Raw genomic sequence first — 17,504 nt, forward strand, 5'->3', positions numbered from 1 at the left:
TTAGAAATTTTTTTTTACAAATAATCTTATAAAATTTATATTTGTAAGATTTGCTCTAATCCCGCCATGTAATCACTCGGCGAGCGCCATGTGAGCGTGACCTGTTAAGTTGAACACGGTGAAGCATTCACCGTATCTTTTTTACATTTTACTTAAACAGTATCTTTTTCTCATTCATCATATTTATTATATTAAATATTGTATAAATTAAGTCGAATGCGGTGAACTATTCATCGTATTTGGACACGGTGACTGATTCACCGCGTTCAACTCTCGTGGCGCTTGTGTAGTTTCATAACGGGGACAGAATTAATCTTGCAAATATAAATTTTGTGAGACTATTTATGATTTTTTTTTTTGAGGGGGTTAAAAGCAAAATTAGCCCTTATATTTAGGTTAAATTTAGAAACTTTAGTAAACACTGATTGTTGATCATTGCAATTTGCACAGCATGAATTATATCTAATTTTATAGATTACAATAAAAATTAATATTGTAATAATTGTTAGTCATTTTAACTACTATGTCATCTCAAAATTGTTATTATTCAATTATTACATTGCCTTTTAAAGATAATTCAAAAGCTAAATTAGCCCAGTTATAGCTGATATGCGATAACTAATTAGTTTGCTATACAAACTTAATAAAGTAATTTTAATTGAAATACAAATAAAAATTTATTATTTTAATTAAAATAAATTAAAGTTTGACGTACTAAATAAAATACGGCTGGGTTTACCTAACATAATTAAAGTTTTGAGGGAGTTAATTTTTAACAACCTACAGGTGAGGGGTCTCCATACATTGATTTAAGCTTTATAAAATAAATTAATATTATATACTATGACTAATGACCTATAAACTAAAAGAAAAGAAAAAGAACACTTTTTAAAATAAAAAAAATATTATTTAGTTTTTAAATAGAAAAAAAATGAAATGAGGTCACTTTTCAACTTCTTACACCTTTTAAATTTCTTTTCCCATGTGAGTTTCACCTTTTAATTTTTTATTTTTTTTTTGTTGCTCAGTATTCCTGCTTCATCAAACTAGTCAACTGGTCTCCTACAGAAAAGTCAACAAAATTAGTTTTTTTTTTTTTTTCTTATTGTGTTTCCTAATTTGTATATATAAATAAAAGGGGCAATTTCATGGATACCCTTCCCAAAGTTTAAAATATCATAGATGCCCCTATAAAGTTTAAAATATCATCAATACCCCTGTAAACACAGAAAATTATCATTAATACTCCTACTGTTAGTTATGTTAGCTTTACCATAGTTATTCAATGGTTAATGATGGGTTAACCTTTAAAATGACTTATTTACCCTCAAGTATCTTTTAAGTAAAAATGTATTGAGACCCCCTCAACTATATGCCATTTTGAAACAGCTCCCTCAACTTTCATTTTTTAGTTGATATCCCATTAACTTTTTATTTAAAAAAAAAACCTAATTTCAGTGTAAAAAAAAAAAAGAATTTTTTAGTTTTTTTTGATGATTTTACCAAATCTAATGGCTCTATTTATTTTTTATCAAATAAATAAATATATATAAAATTTAAATGAAAATAATGTTAAGGAATTATCCGATCTTTCTTTAATCTTGAAAACTTAAAAATTTTTTTAATCAAAATTATTCTCGATAATTTTATCTGCATTAAGTGTATTAAAAAACTGAAATATAATATATTTTAGCTTTTGAACAAAACTCTCTTTTTATTTCAATCGACAAAACAATTATGTGATTTATTTTTAAATAGGAAAAAAATAAAATCTATAATTTATTTCAAAATTACTATTACTAATTAGGAATGTGAATTGATATAGATACGGAATTTTATCTAAACTCGATTTAAAATGGGATAAGTTTAATCAATGCTGAATAGGGGATAGTTTTAGTTATAGATACCAAAAAATAAAATCCCGTCGTATGTAAATTCAGTTATATAGTTTTGGTCTATATTTAAACCGAATCTGAACTGAAACCCAAAACCAAAAACAAAACCAAAATCAGATAAAAACATACTATATTTAAAATACAATTTTTATATATTTTTTATTAATTAATATATATTGATAATTTAATTTACTATTTATATATTAAATACTCAAATTTAGATTTACAAAAATTGTTTTGAAATATCTATTAGTATTTCTACTATTCAAAAGAGATAAAGGGTAAAAATGGTATTTAAAAAATTTAACTACGATTCAGGTAGGCTCTAATGGATCTTAACTAGCGGAGGGTATTTATGATAATTTTTCATATTTTGGAGGGCATTTGTGATATTATCAATTTTGGAGGGGTATTGATGAAATTAATAGTCCCTAGAAGGGCATCTATGAAATTATCCCTAAATAAAATATATCATATATATATATATATAGTAAATTATAAGTTTAACTCCAAAATTCCCTCGGTGTAACGTCCACGTGTGTCACCTTGGCGAGGCTGAAATGTGGGCCCTACAGTTGTGGGTCCAACATGTCAGTTTCACTGTGGTGGTGTATTTATATATATGGTTAATTTCATATAGATTTCTGCAAATATAGTGAGTGATAAATATATATTTCTAAAAGGTTCAACTTTATATATTATTTCTATAAAAATTTTAATATTTTCAAATATATCTTTCTGATTTGTTACCGTTAGAGAACCGTTTATATTTTTAATTTAGTCATCACAAATGGCACTCCAAAAATTATAACAGTATAATATCAAAGAAATAAAAATGTCAAAAATTAACCAAACTTAAATATTTAACCTATGGTTAACTAAAATTTTTTAATGAATTATAACGCAGGAATATATTTGAAAATATTAAGACTTTTATAGGAACAATATATAAAAATTAAATTTTTTATAGAGATATATTGCTATTCTTATAATTTTTTGACCGTAAAATCGGTCAAAACTTTATATAGTATTAATGGGAAAGAGTTAACTGAACAAATCATTAATAATACTATAAATACCAAAGATTTTCAAGCATAAATATTTTTGTGCTATTAAAATTACGAAAACCCAACGTTCTCTCTCAATATGTGGCGGTTGATGTATAAAGTTGGTTTGTACTTTTTCACAGGGAAAAAGTATATAAAAAAAAATCACTGGAAAATGGTAATTTCCATTTGAAACCCTTCATGTCAAACGCCCATCCAACTGATAAATTGTCCTTGAACCTGGTGTATCGTACATGTGTGCACCATGATTTTTTTATTTTTTTTTGAGAGATAGGTAGCACGCTACCTGCCTCGTCTATTTTATTTGAAAATAAACTTAGCTGAAAATGTGAATCAACTAGAATTCGAACTTGGGTCTCGGATACCAACCATCAAGCCCTTCGCCACTTGCTTTACGGACGGTTGGTTGCACCATAATTTTTTAATCTCCATTATATTTCATATAATAACTTGAACTCCGAACTAAAGCTCTCTATTTTTGAAAACCACGCATGATCTTGAACATTCGTCCTCCTTTCTAGCACTGTGTGGCTATTGAATTAGATGATCATATTACAAATAATCAATTCAAATTAGTACAGATTTAAGTCGTAAGTCTCAAATTAAAGTATAAATAAATAAATTGTGTTAAAAATGGAGCTGGTGTTTCCGGAGATCACGGAGCTCTCTGTGAGAGCACGTCAACGGGACAAGTGGAATGGAGTACTAATAATGAATTAGTGGTCAACAGTTGTACGGATGCACCTGGTCCACCCAGTAATTTCTCTTTCCAACGACTCCCCCCAATCCACTCCGCTCTCTCTCACATTTATTCGTCTTTATTAATACCACCCAACTATTAGCTACAACCCCATTATTACAAACCCAAAAAAAAAAAAAAAAAAAAAAAAAAATCCATTTCCCCCTCATCGTTTTAATCCGCTTCCTCATCTCACACCATTGAACCGCGAAGGTCGAATTTTGGGATATTTTCCGCCAAATTTTCCCTTCCTCAATTTGATCCGGAAATGGCCAAAACCACGCCGGTTTTGAATTCGCGGAACCGAAAACCCTAGATAGTAGATCTCGAGGGCTTCGGCCTTCGCTGGCCTCAAAACCCTAGCTTCTGCTCGGATCCTCGGAGCTAAACCCTAGCTAGCTCGTCGCGGCGGAGCCATGGTGGCGGAGCCGCTGATCCACAAGATGCTCTCCGCCCTCTCCCTCGACTCCTCCCCCTCCTCCTCCTCCTCCTCCGGCAGCGGCGGCGATAAGAAGAAGAGCAGGAGCAAGAGCAAGAGGGAGAGCAAGAGCGGCAGCGGCGGAGGAGGAGGAGGAGGAGGGGCGGTGGGGATTCTGTCGTTCGAGGTGGCGAACGCGATGTCGCGCGCGGCGAACCTGTGGCGGGCGCTGGCGGAGGCGGAGGCGGAGGCGGGGGCGTGGGCGGAGGGATGGCTGTGGGGTCGTGCGGTGGATGTCGGGCGACGAGCTGGCGATTGCCTGGCGGCGCTGCGGTGGCGGAGGCTGGACGAGCTGAAACGCGTGGCGGCGGCGGCGGCGAGGGCGGGGCGGCGCTGCTCCGTCCCCCGCCCTCTCGGCTTCGAGCACGTGCACTCCGATCCTCTCTCGGCCGCCCCCTCCCCCGCCTCCCCTTCGCTTCCTTCCCTCCTCCTCGCCGCTCCCCGTCCCCACCTCTTCCGCAAGATGGACCGCTCCTCGCCGCCGCCACCCGCCGCCTCTACGCCGAGCTGGAGGCCTCGCCGACCTCGAGCAGTCCGCCAAGAATCTCTCCCCCGACGCCGCGCCCGCGCGCCCTCGATAACAAGAGTCCGCTGGCAAGCGCCACGACGTCCGCACCTCCGCGACGCCTCCCTCTGGACACTCTTCGACTCCGCCGTCCTCTCCGTTCGAGCCGCCGCGTCTGCCCTCCCATCCGCATCCGCTCACTCCTTCTGAGCCGCCGACCCCCCCTCCCCCTCCTCCCCTCTTCCATCACCCTCCCTTCCTTCCTCATCCTTCCCCTTCCCCCCCAATTCCAATCCCCCCCTCCCAACCTATCCAATTGGAATTCTCCTTCCCCGATCGCAGAGACGACGCCGCCTTCCGCCTCAACTGCAGCGCCGCCCCCGGCCGCCTCTTCATGGACTGCCTCAGCCTGACCAGCAGCGCTGCCGAAGCCTCCTTCGACGACGACGACCACCGCTCCGGCAGCAGCCATTACAAAACCGGCCCGCTTCTGCCCCCCCGCGGCGAGCAGGGCCCGCCGCCCAAGAGCGGCAGGATCGCCGCCGGAAGGCTAAAATTCGGCCCCAAGACCAAGCTGACGGCGCTCGCCCCGCCCTCCACCGTCGGCGGCTCGGCCCTCGCCTTGCACTACGCGAATATCGTAATCATCATAGAGAAGTTGCTCCGGTACCCGCATCTGGTCGGCGAGGAAGTGCGGGACGATCTCTACCAGATGCTCCCCTCGAGCCTGCGCGCCGCCTTGCGAAAGAGCCTCAAGTCTTACGTAAAGAGCTTGGCCATCTACGACGCGCCTCTCGCGCACGACTGGAAGGAGAAGTTGGAGAAGATACTGGTTTGGCTCGCGCCGATGGCGCACAGCATGATCCGGTGGCAGACGGAGCGCAACTTTGAGCAGCAGCAGATCGTTCTGAAGGGGAACGTCCTGCTGCTGGAGACCCTGTATTTCGCCGACAGGGAGAAAACGGAGGCCGTTATTTGCGAATTGCTCGTTGGGTTGAACTACATTTGCCGGTACGAGCAGCAGCAGAACGCGTTGCTGGATTGCGCGAGCAGCCTCGACTTTGACGACTGTACGGATTGGCAGGTGCAATAATAGTATATACATTGTCGGGTGGTTCGCGACATGCTGTTGTTGCTGCAGTTTAAGAGGATTTTGGAGAAAAAGAGCGTTGTCGAAGTTTTTGGAAGAGTTTTCCTCCTTTGTCGAAAGCGTCTGATTGATGAAATAGAAGAGTGTTCGGTAGCGGGTGTTTCTCGTGTGAAGGTATGACGCATCTGACCTCGAATTTATGTACATAATAATTCCTTTCGTTGTCGAAAGAAAAGATATAACAAGGTTTCACCTTCAATATTCTTTTTCGGAAAAATGATAACATTTATTGTTTGCTGCATTTGAATACTTAAAAAGTTTCGCTCCCTGCATGTGTGAGATAAAAAATTCTACGAATGAATCTGGTTATCAGGTATTGTAAGGAGAGTTATTATTTGGTAAGAAGATTCGTCGCATGAGACAACTCATTCAATTCGAAAATGATTAAATGGATCCCTTATTTTGCGGTTTCGGAGTTGTATATCCTCTTTTTTATGAAGGTATATGTTGTGTAACACCGCGCGAATGCTTTAGCGCATTATTCTACTGTATTTGCGACATAATATTAGGCATTAAGATCATCGTAGAAGTACAGGGCGAAGTTTACCTCAAACCGCCGAAACTTGTGCTTGTGCTCGCTCGATGCTTTTCTTTCGAGTTTTAATAATCATATTCTCTAGATTTACATTGTTACTCAAAAATTCATTTGTTGATCCTGGGAATGCTTCAACCTCTGCAGATTCTGAAATTATCTGGTTGTTTGTGATTCATTCTTTTTAATTATATTGGTATCTTGTGATTCAATTCTCTCTTATGATCAGACTAGCTACTACATACTGTTCTCTGTGCACTGTGCTGTTCATTTATATCTGTTTTTGTTGTGTTATATATTAGCTGGAGAATCAAAATGAACCCTTTTTAGGGTAAACATTGACATGAGTTGTGTTGATCAACTATAAGTTTGTCTCTATTTTAGGTTATAAGCCTCATATAGCTTAATAGTTGGCGTAAATTATTATCTGATACTAAACAACAAACTCATTGCATTAATTTGTCAATTTACCTTAAACATATTAAAATGATAAGGCCTTCTTTTTTAAGTCATTGTCACACTTATATCGAAGCACTTTACAGCTTCATCAGTAGAAGATTTAGAGATAATGTGCCTTGATTTTGTTAATGGAGTTGGTGATAGCACAAGGGACTACTCAAAGCATGTGGTTGGAGTTGTGCATGTTCTGCATATGATGATATGAAACACAACAAGCATATTTAATAAATAATGGGGAAAATGGTGGCTTATTTTGCTGCTTGTTTGGAAAGCATATTTAGGTCCTATTTGAATGGTAAAATAAGATATTCAATAGAATTCTCTTGTGCAATTGGAATCTTCGAAGGGTGGTATTCATGATTTGATAGAATAGCATATTTCACATACGAGATGTTAATTTTATATTAGATTTGATCATTTTAAGTAATACAATAGCATAGTCAGTTTAAGTTTCCTCCGCCGTATTGTGAAGTTGTGGGTTTAACTCTCTACTCCCCGGTCTAATGGGTTAAATCTTTTTCGTCAATGCACGTGGCATTTTGTGCGTAATTTTTATGTTGTGTCCTATTGAATTGATTTGATGATTGCACCGTTGGTCCCCAACCTTTACTCAAATTTATTAGTTTGATTCCTAACCCTTTCAACTAGTTATGCTATTGATCCCTAGCCTTTTTCAATTTTTCACTTTGATCCCTAATCTCTTCTTTCATACGTGCGCTCGTTGCGTTGAGCCCAATCTCACCGCCCTTTAATGTTGTGCTCGGCTCCTACGAATTCCTCGATCTCGCACATGACGTCGCTCGTTGCCTCTTTTGGACATAAAAATTAAAAAAAATTCAATGATGAGATTGACCGGTTGCTATCGGACCATGATCATGACCTATATATATTATAGGTAAGGTTTTATCAAAATCGATGTGACCTATTCTGTCAAAATTAATTAGAGTTTGGATATGTAGGACGTAACTGAAATAAAATAAATAAAATATAAAGATTAGGGATTTAATAGCGAAAGCTAAAATAACTAGTAACCAAAGCGAAAAGAAAGATAAAGGTTTGGTTCCAATGGCGCAGTTAAATGCTGTAGATTCATGCCAATAGCATAAGAACAAATAATTACAGTTAATAGTTATAATTAAACTTCAAAATTAAAAGTCGAAAAGTAAAACAATTACTTATCAAACAGGGCGTAGATAAAAAAAAATAAAAGCCATAAAATGACATCTTAAAAATGATATAGCAAGACCAACCACTGCCTAATCATGTTAGTCATGTCAATTTGAAAATTATTGACAATTAAAGTTTTTTTTTTTTTTTTTTTTGCCCTGTTTTCTTCGTGTCATACCATGTTGTCTCTTTCTGGTACACAAGTTGCGTTGATTTTGAATTGGTAATTTTATGTCGAGTTTGTATTTATCGTCGCAGCGGCGTATACGGCATTACCGTCGCTTTTACTAGCTAGTAAAAGCGACGCAGATCGAATGGAGTCACGTGGTGTGTGAATGTGGTCGCATTTGCGGTTTCAATCAGTCTAGAAAGCTTGAAAATGGCAAAGTCGTCGTGCCCAAGTTTCACGATATGTGTTGACGTAGACTGACATTCTGCATATATCCATGTCATGCTGTTCCTGCTCTTCTCGGCAGGGAATCCTGAGATTATTCAAATACTAGAAAAAAAAAAAAATGCCGAAAAAGAAATCTTTTTGAAATTGGGCTTCCCTCCAAAAGCTGGGACATACTCAACCTCATTGCATTAACTCCACATGCACGTTATTCAAGTTGCACCACTAGTGGATGAAAAGGTAGAAGTAGTGATTTTTACTGTTCTACTGGGGCCTGCCTCGCCTTGTGTAGTGTTGTTCGATGAAGAACTGGTTTAGTCGCTACAAGAAAATTAATATTTTAAAAAATATATATATTTTTATATTTAACGATGTTTAAAAGTGTTTATATATAGTCTAACGTCACATTTGAAAGCGTCAGTTAAGATGTCAGCAAGTGAAGAGTTCTCACGTATATACCGACGCTTATGCCAAGCGTCGGTAAAATATATTTCAGGATTTTTTAAAATTCTAACACTTTAAAGCGTCGAAAAATAAAAAATAATAGTAAAATTTATTATTTAATAAATTGGTTTGATATAATAAAGTGTTCATACGATGACGCTTTTTGAAGGGTCGTTATTTGCTGTTTCCCCAAGCGTCATTCAAAAGGTGTCAGTGTATTGAGATTTTTCTTGTAGTGAGTAATGCTGTTAAAAGTTATTTTAACAAAATCTATTTAAAACAAAATTAGAAGCATCAAATTAGAGCCACATTTCTGTTTTTATACTACAGCAAAAAATTTATACTTTTTAACTTGTCAAATGCTCAGCTAAAATTATATAAAATAATTATTGTTCTTTAAAAACTTAAGCTGGTCATGTTTGAATTCAAGACTTTTGATAGGCCCATGAACATGGACTTGAATTAAATAGGAAAAAAAAAATCAACCGGAAGAAGTGTGACGGGATTCGAACTCAGATTCTCCGACTCTAATGCCATATTAAATAATATAAAATCGTTTGTATATTTAATACTCTTCCTCATGTCGGGATTCGATACTTTTTGATAAGCCCATGAACGTGGACTTGAATTAAACAGAAAAATATCAATTATGCTACAAGTCTTGCAGGACTCGAACTCGGGACCGTTTATTCTGCTACTATGTTTAATAATATGAAACAATTGTTGTTCTTTAAAAGCTTAAAATGATAAAAGATGGTATATTTATATCTTTATGTTGAATAATTGCTAGCTTCTGGAAGTAAAAGGAGAAGCTGCGCTAAGGAGGCTCTTACTCCTTTACATGAAGATTGCTAGCGATTTATGGAAGCAATTAATCCACCTTGCTATCTCCCTCTTGATGTTTTGGCCCTTGTGGTTGAAGAAGCAATTTAATAGGGCAATCAAGAGTTGGATATAGGGTGGGGGTTGTGTGGGATATAGGGTGGGGTTGGAGTGGATGGTGTTTCTCATGTGATAGCTTTTGATGTGGGAGTTAATGTCACATTCAAGTATAATTTTTCTTGGCACACCTCTATATATATATATAGAGAGAGAGAGAGAGAGAGTTCGGCTACTATACTATCGATAGTACCAAGCTTTTTGTACTATCAAGTTTTCTGCCGTTAGATCTATCCTTTAAGGAACTAATAGCATCCTAACTGCACATCCTTTCATCCAACGGCTGAAAACTTGATAGCACCAACCGCTTGGTACTATTGATAATATAGTAGCGTAATTATATATATATAATTGAGCTCATAAGCTTTTAAAAATATCAAGTTATTGGTGCTTATAATTAAGTTTTCGGGCTTTGGATGAAGTTGTAGGGTTAGGATGACGGTGATCCCCAAGAGTTAAGTGGGTGGTTGCTGGAATAGTATGATCTAAAGAGCAGAATTGATCAAAGATCTAATGGTGAAAAACTTACAAGCACCAAGTGCTTAATTTGTGCTTTTAAAAGCACCATAGTTAAACTGATATATCTATATACATATATATAGGTCTATTTGCTTGTAAGTTAGATTGCATTATTTGGAATTTTGGTGCGCAAATTCTATAGTAGAATTTTGCCCCATCTTTTTACGTTGGTGTCCCATTTTGTTGAGAAATTATTATTATTGCATGTATACACTTCATTGGATGTGATGCTCTGCTTCCGAGGGCTACCCATTCTAAAACTACTTTATTTCTAACGTGCTTAACTCTCTTAATTTTTTAGATCCAATTACCTCACAAAATGATATAGCCAGTCAAGTCCTATGAGATCTTATATATAGAATTAATCTAAATCTCAGAAGTGTCATGCTGCATTTTTTTTTTTAATATTTCATTCATTCACTTTCAATAATTGAATAAAAATAATAAAATAAGAAAACTTCAGGCAAACGGAATAGGCTTTCTTCCGAGCATGACTCCGTATCAGTTTCTTATTAGTCAGTCACTTCAGGCTTGGGTCACAAGTGCTAGCACATCGGGCTTCATAGCCTGAAAAGGAAGTGCTTTCCACTTCTTTCTTGTTGCAGTTGCGGGTCTCAGATGAACCTTGCAGTTTACTTGATGCGTGATGGTTCTAATGATGATCCTGCACGTATTTCGTGTGTATCTCACAGGTGGATTTTAAAAACACACCTCGCGAATTAACTTAACTTGGGTGTAAGGTGTGGTTTTGGCAGTATTGACTGTATCTTTTGGTGTAACCGGTTATTTCTTATCTCGGGACCAAACTGTGTCCCTAACTTGCAAGAATAGAAAGCGGCGTAGCGATCAAGTGAGTATATCGATTCAAGGACGAGATTAGATTGAGAAAGCGGGGGGGGCCACATCATTAACCTCCCCACTCTCAAGTAAAGGAGTGTGATTTGGGTCATTTTCTTTCTCGGATTCCTCCTGCTCGTCTTCTTGAGCGGGGATATCAGCTCGACTTGATGTCAATAAAAGAAGAGGCTCGTCTTCTGATTCACTTAAAGTTTAGAGTAGAATCGTGACATATACAGTTTTCCAAAGACTCTTAGCAACTCTAACTAACGAGGTTCTGGTAGATCATATCGTGCCAACCTTGCTTTTTTAGACATTCGATGATGTCTATTTTCAAATATTTTACTGTGCAACACAACTTTAAAATTGTATCATAGAGATGCCGTATGCATAATAGATGCATTAAAATCGGAATTTAATTTATTGGATGTGTTCCGTGGTAACAAAAAATTTACTTATTAAAAATCATAAATTTTACACATATTTTTTAATATTTCTGTGAATATAATCATCAGTGTAGCATGCAACGAACCTTATTAAAGCTGCATCATAGAATCCTTAAAATCAAATTTTAATTTAAATTTTTCACACATATTTCTCATGAATAGAACACTGTGCCTTTTCACTGTTGATTTCGAAGCTATCTAATACCTAGGTAATTAAGTTTTCAAAACTTAAGACATTCTAATACATAAATATACAGGTATTTAAAACGTTATAGATTACATCTTTTGGATAATATTTTGATGTTGAGATACTGATCATGAAATATGCAGTGTGGTGCATGAAATGTACTGATACATTGAGCGCAGATAATAATTTCTCCAATTTATTTTGAGGGGCTAATTATGGATTGGGGTTCCAAATTTAGAGCAATGCTTCAATACTCTATTTTAATCTTAGCCGCTTATTTCTAATTAATGAAAAGTTAAGATTTATGTGTAAAAAACAGATGACCTGCTATTCCACAACCAGTATTGGTCACCAGGTATGTGCAATAGAGACATCTTGGGGAAAAAAAAAGCCAATATTGAAAAGTTAAAGAGTCAATATTAGAAAGTTCTACATACCACACCCTAGAATCATGGAGAAAACGAATTTTAATTAATTGGATTACCAATTTTGATGACCGATTTTAATAATAATTCGTGATGACACTAGGTCATAAGTTTTTAATGATTTATAATTTAAAATTGATTATCAAACATAGTCTGATACTTTTGAGTGTGCTTGGATCCAACAAAAACGTTAGGCCTTAAAAGGGAGGAGTGTGATATATACTCCTAGGATTTGGAATAGTTACATATATATAAGATATAATAGGACTAAACCACTTAATCCAGTTATAGCATGTTGGACAATTGCTCGGATCAAGAAATTAAGAAGGTTAAGCATATTAGGGTTAGAGTGTTCTTGGATTGGTGACCCTCTTGGAATGTTGCAGTGGCGAAGCCTGGGTGGGCACATGCTTATCTAGAATTGGCTTTGCTTCTATTTTTTTTTTTTTTTCGCCATAAAAACTAGTACATGTACCATGTATGATAAAAATTATGCACCATTCTCCGTTGCGAAAAATTCTAGAATGCAACGGGTATATTGGTGACGTGGCATAACAAATGAATCAAAAATCTCCTTTTAAAGATATATGTCTCATCATGATTATAAAAAAAATATTTTTATTGTACTTTTGTTTGAAAAGAAGAAAGATGATTGACTTGTTATTGATGATGTGGTGCAAGTGTGATAGTGTAGAATTCCTCCTCCTTTGCTCCCTCATAAAATATAAAAATTCAAGTATAAAATAAATAATTTTATTTTTCATATATTTATGTATTTATAATTTATTGTTTTTTAAGTAGAACGTTATTATTCAATGAAACTTACTTATCCAGTTATTTATTGTGCCCCGTCTATATTTCTTTTTTGGATCTGCAATACGTCACATTCTTTTTTCGAGAGATAGGTAGCACGTTACTCATTTGGTTTATTTCATTTAGAAATAAACTTAGTTGAAAATATGAATCAACTAGCATTCGAATTTGTGATTTCGGATACCAACAACCAACTTTTTTGCCACTTGCTTTAGAGATGGTCCGTCAATACGTCACATTCGAGCTCCCTTCTTGCGTATATATAGTACCCTATGTAACAAACCTCTATGCAATGTATTGTTTGCAAAAGAGTACATCACATTTTGTTCTCCAGTACTATCATGAGCTTTGCTTGTGGCTTTTGATAATGCTACATAATAGTAGTTATGACTACTCATTATTTCACCTTTACAACACTCTTCTTACTTACTAGAGAGAGAGAGAGAGAGAAAAAAAAAAAAAAAAAAAAAAAAAAAAAAAAAAAAAAACATTATGACAAGTCTTGCTGCCTTTTTGTACTGATAAAGAGCTGTGCAAGTGATGAAGACAATCATTTCCTGGCAATGGTGGCCAGGAATCAACTTGCCAACAGATTGGGGAGCATGCAAAAAAAATTACTCATAGTTTCTTTTCCAGTTGATAATGATTACACAAAATTGAGATATTCTAGTCACAAATCCAGCAACTAATAACTAAGAAAGTCTTGATGACCAGATCAGAAACTTATTGCAAGCTAATTTATATAATAATAATATAATTGCAGATCATAAGAACCGCTACATAGTTTCATTTCAAGTTGATAATGATTACGCGAAATTAAGGTATTCTCGCCACAAATCCAGCAGCTAATAACTAAATAAGTTTCGATGACCGGACCAGAAACTTACTACAAACTAATTTATGTAATAATAATGTAACTGCGGACGATAAGAAAAGCTACATAATTTCATTTCAAGTTGATAATGATTACGCGAAATTGAGATATTCTCGCCACAAATCCAGCAACTAATAACTAAATAAGTCTCGATGACCGGACCAGTTCAAATTCTTCCACCCTAATTGAGGGATTTCAAAGATCCTAACAACCGATCTGCGTGATGTAAAAATAAATAAAAAATAACAAATAAACTTACAAAGCAATAATATCTTAAAAAATTTAATGCACCAGCCGGGAATCGAACCCGGGTCTGTACCGTGGCAGGGTACTATTCTACCACTAGACCACTGGTGCGGATATTAAGTATGGAAGAAATATATATAATTTATTTTATAATAATAAAATAAAAATAAAATTTGATAAGAGCAAAACCTCATCTAAGAGAAAAAATCACCAAAATCTCTATGACAGGTGTTTCTCCAAAGATAAAAACTTTGACTTACAGTCCCTAGTACAGGTTGGCAATGTCTTGGTAGTCGAAATTCGAGATCTCAAATTTGAAGCCTAATTGCTTCATGTTTCAGATAGAGTTTATTTCTAAAAAAAAAATAAACGAAGCGAATAACTTACTATTATATTTCTCTCATAAATAAGTAAGTAGATTATGCTTGCTTGCTAATTTAAGCAGCTTCATCCACAATATGCACTCTTCAGTTAGCTTTAGATAATATTTGAGCCAAAAAGACTTTATTCTTTATTCTATTCTATTTCTAGTGAAAGTATAAAAATTACTATTAAAATCGTTTATAAATAATTGATATGTTGTCGTTGCCCTTTTCTATGGTCGTCTGCACAGTATTTATAGCCTCTTCAATTCAAATCAAAATTCGGCTCTCGTAATAAGATCGAATCTTGTTTGAGAATTGAATCATGATAATTTCACCCGAATTCTATCAGATGACTAGTTTCAATAATCTCGATCAAATCCTGAAAATACTGCAATATTTATCTTTTTTCAAAACAGAGTTCATTTATCAGAAGGTCGAGATCTCTTTTTTACTTCTATTGATCGGACGACTAAAATTTAGCGTCAAAAAGAAAACCAAAGTATCAGGTGGACACACGACGAGAAACTATCTCTCCGAATTAGTAGGATGCTGGTGGTCCGTTTGGAAGTCTAGAAATGATATCATCTTCAGAAGTATCCATCCGAATCCTACGCAAGTAGTTCACATGTTTAAGCAGCTGATGAAGGAGTGGGACCTACTTAATCGAGCAAGGCGGACCTCGATTTAAGCAGATCACTTTTTTTTTTTTTTCGCCCCTCCGAGGGCTTGGCTGTCTCACCCCTGTAGCCTAGTTCATATTCCCAATGAATGAAGCGAGTAGCGTGCTACCTCTTTCTCAAAAAAAAAAAAAAAGATAACCAAAGTAGCTTTTCTTTGTTGCTTTGGTATTGAAACATATGATAAGCCCTAATTAGGGGAAGGGAAAAGATCTTGACATGGTTCACTGCTGCTGCTTTGGCTATCATGCCTGTTCAATCACCACCAAACTTCCCCCCATGTCTGCTACTTAATTGAGATAGTAATGACCCACTGCCTCAGGAAGCAATTCAACAACCTGCACTACAAAAGTGTAAAAGGGCTTCTAAGGATAAGAAGTTCAACATGCAAAACCATCTGGAGTGGTAAAGCATCTCAACGCGGAGCCAAAAATGGTACTCAACCACCGACCGTCCTTACTGTAAAAGATAAAAGGTTTAGTGGTTGATACCTAAGGTCCCAAGTTCGAATCCTAGTTGATTTATATTTTCAGCCAAATTTATTCTAAAAAAAATAAACAAAGCAGATAGCATGCTATCTTTCTCTCAAAAAGAAAATGGTACTCAACCAAGTCTTTCAGTAGGGCTTCCAGGTTTTGGGTTCTGGAAATTAGGGGTGTGTACAGTAAGCAAAGGAAAGAGAAAAAAATACAAGAAAAAGAAAAAGAAAAAGAGAGAAACTTACTACATCATAAAGGCTAAATTACACTTTTGGTCCTCACGACGCGCATGACACTCCGGTTTTCGAACTTTGATTTATTATACATTCCAACTCGAACTTTCAAACTCATTGCAATCAAGTTTTAGAACTCAATTTAGTTGGCTAAGCAATGACACAATGCTGATGCGTAATATGCATCTTAATCATTATCACCTTATTAATCACAACCTTACTGTATCACTTTCACATTACCAACGCATCAATATTTTATAAACTAAATTAGATTGTGAGATTTAACTGTAATAATTCAAGAGTTAGAGATAGAAATTGCAACATATTAAAAAAATTGTCACGGGCTTCATGCTTTGTGGACCAAAAGTGTGATTTATCCCTTCACAAGCCATCAAAATAATAGACAAAATAAAGGCCTTGTACTGATGTACTCTATGTTTGATTCCTGTTTGACCATATATACTTCTGCCTCTTTTATTAGCTAAGGTCAATTTCTCAAACTTAAAAATATGTAGAACTTCTACTGCATCAAAACTATGAAATGAAAATGTGAGCCACAGAAACCGAAGATCCAATCTAAATTTTTTCATCTGCTGTAAAAAAAAAAAAAAAAAAAAAAAAAAAAAAAAAAAAAAAAAAGAAGAAGAAGAAGAAGAAGAAAAAAGAAAAAAGAAAAAAAGCTATTGGATGTTGTGCCCCACTTATTGACTATACTCAAACAATACTTTATATACAGACGAAGCATACCTTTTAATATCACAAGCTTTCACAATAGTTCTTGTGCAACTCTATCTATGCAATATCTGATCAACGATAAAGCCGATCTATCAAAATATCATTGGACTAACGCAACAAGGAATGATGAAATAAGATCTCTCGGAGAATATAACACAGATTAAACAAGAATTAACTTTTTAAGTTAATAGAATTTAATATATCAACATAGGAGTTTGATTACCTATCATGTTGATCTCCTTATGGCAATCATTTCTATATCGAAGATGTATACATGTAGGCTTACCTTTCAAATTTCTTTTTTTTTTTAGAGATAGGTAGCGTGCTATCTGCTTCGTTTATTTCATTTATAAATAAACTTAGCTGGAAATGTGAATCAACTAGGATTCGAACTTGGGCCTCGGGTACCAACCATCAAATCCTTTGCCACTTGCTCTAGGGACGGTCGGTTACCTTTCAAATTTCAAAGCCGACATATGGTAAGACATTAATTCTGAAAGTAGTCGATCGCTTACTGGCTGTGTCACGTATACAAAATTAATTTATTAAAAAATAAGATAATATAAACTCCACAAAACTAGGTGAAAGTAAAAGTAAATGATATGCAAAGTGTGTTGAGGAAAACCCACTAAATGCACCTGTACATTCTACATTCCTCCCAGGCTTTTCTTTAGCTTCTTGAAATTATTAGAGATCCTCTACACAATTCAATCCCCAATCCATTCCAATATGGAAAGTGATTAGCTTAAATTTTGAAGTCAAAATATTAATTACTGACTCAAATCAAATAAATTGAAAGGTTGGATAGTAAAATTAAAATTTTAAAAAATTTGGTATTTGAATCAAAATGGCTTATAGATAAAATAAGTTCTTTACGTGATTTAAATTCGCGTCGCATA

The 17,504-nt window shown here is 35.8% G+C and overlaps 1 protein-coding gene and 1 non-coding gene across 2 annotated transcripts; one reads left to right on the forward strand and one right to left on the reverse strand.

The window, feature by feature from the left end:
- On the forward strand, window positions 3,835–6,244 carry LOC109707436. Its single transcript, XM_020228679.1, has 2 exons — window positions 3,835–4,843; window positions 4,896–6,244. The coding sequence occupies exons 1-2, from the start codon at window positions 4,118–4,120 to the stop codon at window positions 5,775–5,777; spliced, it is 1,608 nt and encodes a 535-aa protein (XP_020084268.1). The 5' UTR covers window positions 3,835–4,117; the 3' UTR covers window positions 5,778–6,244.
- On the reverse strand, window positions 14,157–14,227 carry TRNAG-GCC. The gene has a single exon. It is a non-coding gene; the product is annotated as a tRNA-Gly (tRNA).

This window comes from Ananas comosus, linkage group 3, assembly GCF_001540865.1.
Source record: "Ananas comosus cultivar F153 linkage group 3, ASM154086v1, whole genome shotgun sequence".
NCBI classification, from domain to species: Eukaryota; Viridiplantae; Streptophyta; class Magnoliopsida; order Poales; family Bromeliaceae; genus Ananas; species Ananas comosus.